Source organism: Nanorana parkeri, unplaced genomic scaffold (assembly GCF_000935625.1).
Source record: "Nanorana parkeri isolate BGI_ZX_2015 unplaced genomic scaffold, ASM93562v1 scaffold1713, whole genome shotgun sequence".
In the NCBI taxonomy this organism is placed as follows: Eukaryota; Metazoa; Chordata; class Amphibia; order Anura; family Dicroglossidae; genus Nanorana; species Nanorana parkeri.
The window spans coordinates 221,372-226,062 of NW_017307981.1; the positions used below are offsets into that span (position 1 = coordinate 221,372).

At 39.5% G+C, this 4,691-nt stretch overlaps 1 protein-coding gene across 1 annotated transcript in view; it reads left to right on the forward strand.

The window, feature by feature from the left end:
* Nucleotides 1-4,691, forward strand: part of CBWD1 (COBW domain containing 1) — a 61,919-nt gene that overhangs the window by 42,389 nt on the left and 14,839 nt on the right. Inside the window, exons 12-13 of the mRNA XM_018571252.1 lie at nucleotides 482-538; nucleotides 4,435-4,483. Coding sequence (XP_018426754.1) covers nucleotides 482-538; nucleotides 4,435-4,483 — 106 coding nt within the window. The remainder of the gene's footprint in view (nucleotides 1-481; nucleotides 539-4,434; nucleotides 4,484-4,691) is intronic.

Here is a 4,691-nt window from a genome sequence, read left to right on the forward strand (position 1 = left end):
TATATATGGTTAAATGCTGTTCACAGACTGTATTTTCTAATGTTTTTAAGTTATCACAGTGCAGCTAGAAACACCCTCAAGGCATATAAAACCCTATGTGTTTGTTTTTGCCACTGTGTTTATTACTTTACGTGTCTTAAGTACAATACAGCATCTGATAGTTCTTAATGCATGTCAGTTTGTTACTTTGAAATATATGTTGCATGCTTGTAGCGCTATGTTGCCTAAACAGTAGAACATTTAAAGCCAAATTTGATTCAGTACTTGAACTGCAAATTTAACATAGAGACCACCTTACAGATTAACATATAGTATTCTATTAATGATAACACATTAGGAGTGTCAGTTGTAAAAATGTAGTTGGTGTATTAGAAATTGGAGTATACTGGTAAGAGATAGAAGCACTTTTCATGGGAGTTGTTTCTTATGTTGTAACTGTAGATAATTCCCATTTCTGATGGCATACTTCTATGTGTTGTAGAGTGGATTTATCGGAGATCCTGGATTTGCATTCATTTGACAGTCTGTCTGGAAAAAGGTACTGTCTGTCTTCCTTTATAAAGCAGTGTTTGTTTTCAGTTGTTCAAGTAAAATCTGGAAAGCTTTGCATCACTTTGCATCTTACATTGTTAGATATTGTCCAGGTAAAAAAGTAATTTGGCACATTTTTGTAAGTGGGTTTCCATTTCCAGTTGTAATTTCCAACATGTGGTGAGCATCCTGCAGATGTAGAGCTGCTACTGAAACCATAAGTCCAAGTATGTTTTATCAGCAGTTAATGCAGAGCCCTCACCAAGCACGTCCACGGCCTTTTAGCCTATGTCTTCCCCAGCCTGGGTGTCAGGGGCTTCACAGTGATTTCTAAAGGTCCAGTGTGGACATGGACATGATGACAGAATCTGACTGCTTAACATGATATTTAGTACATAGTTTGAGCACTTGTACAACCTGAAAAGACATGTCTGTACAATGTGTAAATACCCCTAATGATAGCCTTTTATGTAGGGATCATTAAAAATCAGATGAGAAAGTCCAATCTGTTTAAAGCTGGCCATACACCTATAGATGATCTGCAGCTTTTCTATGGTCAGATGGAAAAAGTGCAACAAATTCCTCCATGTACGCTAAACTGTTTGGATGGAGGAATCTCCCACTGGGCCAAGCTTCAGTATCTTGCTAGTCGGCCCCACTGGCTCTCAAAATACCTGAACAATCTGATTGGATGCAGGCATTGTTCAGGTATTTTGAGAACCAGCAGGGCCGACTAGCAAGATACTCAAGCTTGGCCCAGGTGGATTCCTCCATCCACACAGTTTAGTGTAGATGGAGGAATCCGTGGCACTTTTTCCATCTGACCATAGAAAATCTGCAGATCATCCTACAGGTGTATGGCCAGCTTAAGTGACCTTTTCTCCCATATAATTACTTGGCTAGGCATGTCTGCAGTCTACAGTCACAAGCTACTCCTAGACATAGTTGTTGCTCGATCCTGACATTTTCTATCTGAATCTGTGGGTACTTTTTGGAGCAGAGAAAGGGAAAGGGGGGTAGGCTCACTGACTCTGAAAGAGATTGCAATTAAACTTTATCTGGGTTCCCTGCTTAAATGTTAAATGAGGACATGACTGAAATGGTTGTAGAACCCACACCCACCCCCATCAGACCATCTTTGGTAATGGCCAGCCAATTACACAGTATTTAATTTAGGACTTATTTGAATTGTAATATTCCCCTTACTGTTTTACTTACTCACTCAACTGTTCAACCTAATTCTTGTAAACTAAAAGGACATGTGACATGAGAGGTGTAGTTGCTGTCCTCCTTTTAGAAAAAAGGTTAGCTGCCTGGTTGTCTCTGGAGTCGGTACTTTTTAAAGCTAGCCATATACTGTTAGAATTCCTGTGAAAAGCAAAGGAGCGAAGCGGAAACTTGTAAGATGAACAGTGACTGCAGCCAATTAGCCGCATTCAGAAATCCACTTGCGCCAGCTGCCAGAATACAATAGCTGAGAGGGAAGATTCCTCCATCCATAATGTTTAGCCTAGATGGTAACATCAGGCAATTATACATGTATGAACACCTTTAGGTCTGGTTCACACCACACGGCAATACATAGCACATAACATGTGTGCACTGCCATGCACTATGAAGGTGGAGGGGGGGTTCTAACCTCTATATAAATTGTATGCATTGCAGTGCATTGCATTGTAATATGCTACAAAAAAATGATTCCCAAAGTGCATTAAAGTGAATAGGCCCTATACAAGGCAAGGATTTTTGCCATGTCTTTGTAGTAGGACTGTGTTGGGCAGTGTCCTGATTTACATATTTGGTCTGGGAGAGTATGAAAGCTATTGGATCAGCATGAGAGCCAGGCAGCTAGCATTGTTAAAAAGAAAGGTCAGCAGTGTCAGTGGCCTGCATTCTTTTCACGTTCCCTTTCCTGAAATGTTAGCTGTAGGTGTAATTTACTAGTTTGATACGGCCTCTGGTGTCTTAGATCTCTCAGGAGCTCTAGCAGGAACATCAGCACTCGTGGTGATGTCCTCCACAAAGGCCACTGTGAAATCTAAAGAGAGAGTATCACACTTTCTGAGGCATTATCTCTAATATGTAAACCATTGAGTGATGTTGGCTTTGTATGGCCTCAAAAGGTGGGTTCACCTAGGTTCCCAGGAACAGAGATCTGTGAGAAGCCGGCAAGTGATTTTCCCATTTGCTTCCTTCCACAATTGAAATATCTGTTTTTGTTGGGCTGACGTCCATGTGATAAAATCTATGATGTGCTTTTCATTCTGTTTATGTTTTGCTCTCCTGTGTAAAGATTAGGAATGGTGTCCTATTCAGTTGATTAATGTGTACATGCTGAAGCATTTATGTAGTGTTGATTCTAACCCAGCTAATCATCTATTTAATAATGGTGCTTTGATTCCCTCTTTAGCAGGGATTTGCCCTAACTGCAGGTACTAAATAGCTAAAGCAATCCCTTCAAGATGAAGCAGCTGCGAGGGATTAAACTTGACACCTCTGCTGCTACATTTCCTGCAGAGCCTCATACACTCCAGCAGCTTGTCTACACATACACTTTCCCTCCCTTCTTTTATGTTCACTGTTACCAATTTACCCCTGACTGATCTGCTTAGACTTTGCAGATGTTTTGTTTTGAAGTCCCTGCCAGCCCCCTGGAGCGGAGAGTATTCTGCAATTCACGTGAATGTAATCGGGTAGACAATATTGAACTGCACATCCCACCGGGAAGGTTATATTGTCTGTTTAGCTATTTAATTTGGATATTTTGCTGAAGCGACTATGTGTTTTGTATGTACAGCCATGGAATCTCTTTCATAAAGTCTTGCCATGCTCAAATGTCTAAATTATTAAATAATTGTCATACTGATATTGCCTAGCATTTTTTACAAACCATAAGTACCTTAGATAATCCTCCATTCACTCTGAATGGAGGAATGGAGGAGTTATGTAGTAACAGATGTACATTTATCTATCGTGCATCCAGGAACAGTGATCTATTCCAAACCGCATGTAGTCGTATCACATACGATTACATGCGGGCTGCTGTTTCCAGATGCAGTCGATGTCACCCGGTCATTCATTTGGATGGGTGACCACGGCTGCATTTAAACGGGAGATTTAGAATTCCTGTGGCAGGAATCCCAAATCACATAGTGTGATTGTCTACAATTATTGTGATTTAACTATGCAGCTTCTGCAACTATGTTCTTATGGGTATGCTTATTCCAGGTCAATACCCAAACTATATGTCATTCAGTTAGGGTTCGCACAAGCCTTAAAAATGCCAATAAACATCAGAGCTTGTACACTGCCACTTTTGTTTTACTAAATCCTAATACCCCGATATTACATTTGCTATGTATCAAAAAGCCATAGGGTCGTGAGGGGTTAGAACAGGGGTGGCAAACTCAAATTCATCGGGGGCCGCATCAGCAGTATGGTTACCCTCAAAGGGCCGGTTGTATAGGACTATGCATCTACTCTTTATTATCATAGTAATAGTAATCATGGTGTCCTCAATAAAGTTCTCCTAACCTCTGTCATTGAAAAATGTACGAAAATACAGCGTTTTGATTTCTCCCCAGAATGTGAATAAAGAGGAAATCTTTCAATATGGGGACTCATTCCAGTGAAGGGAAATCTCCCCAATGGAACAGGGAACAAAATTGACAGAGTATAAGCCTTCCATACTCTGTCCAAAACTAAAAAAAAATGGCTTTACAAACACTTTAAATAAAAGTAATATGATTTCCAAAATATTTACAAAACAAGCTCAGAGAATAAAACAAAGCCAAGTATTTTCTGTGAGTGGTGGTGTAGGTTTGCCGTGTGCTGTAGTAACACAAGTTACTAAGAAGCATTTGTGTTTACTTACTGTTGATCCTTTGACTTATGTTTTTACAGCTTGCAGGACAAATTTATCTCCTGCACACCTCACAATCATCTTGATAAGGTAAGGTTTACCCTTGTATATTTTTATATGTACTATTGTAATGTTGTAACTATGTGACTTTGTTATAGACAGCAGTAATACATTCAATGGATTGGCACATTTTCTTACTAATAGTAACAGTAACAAAAACATTTTTTTTCTGCCTCTTTCTTTTTGTATTTGCTTTTTTAAAATATTATGGTTATATATAATATATGTGTGTATATGT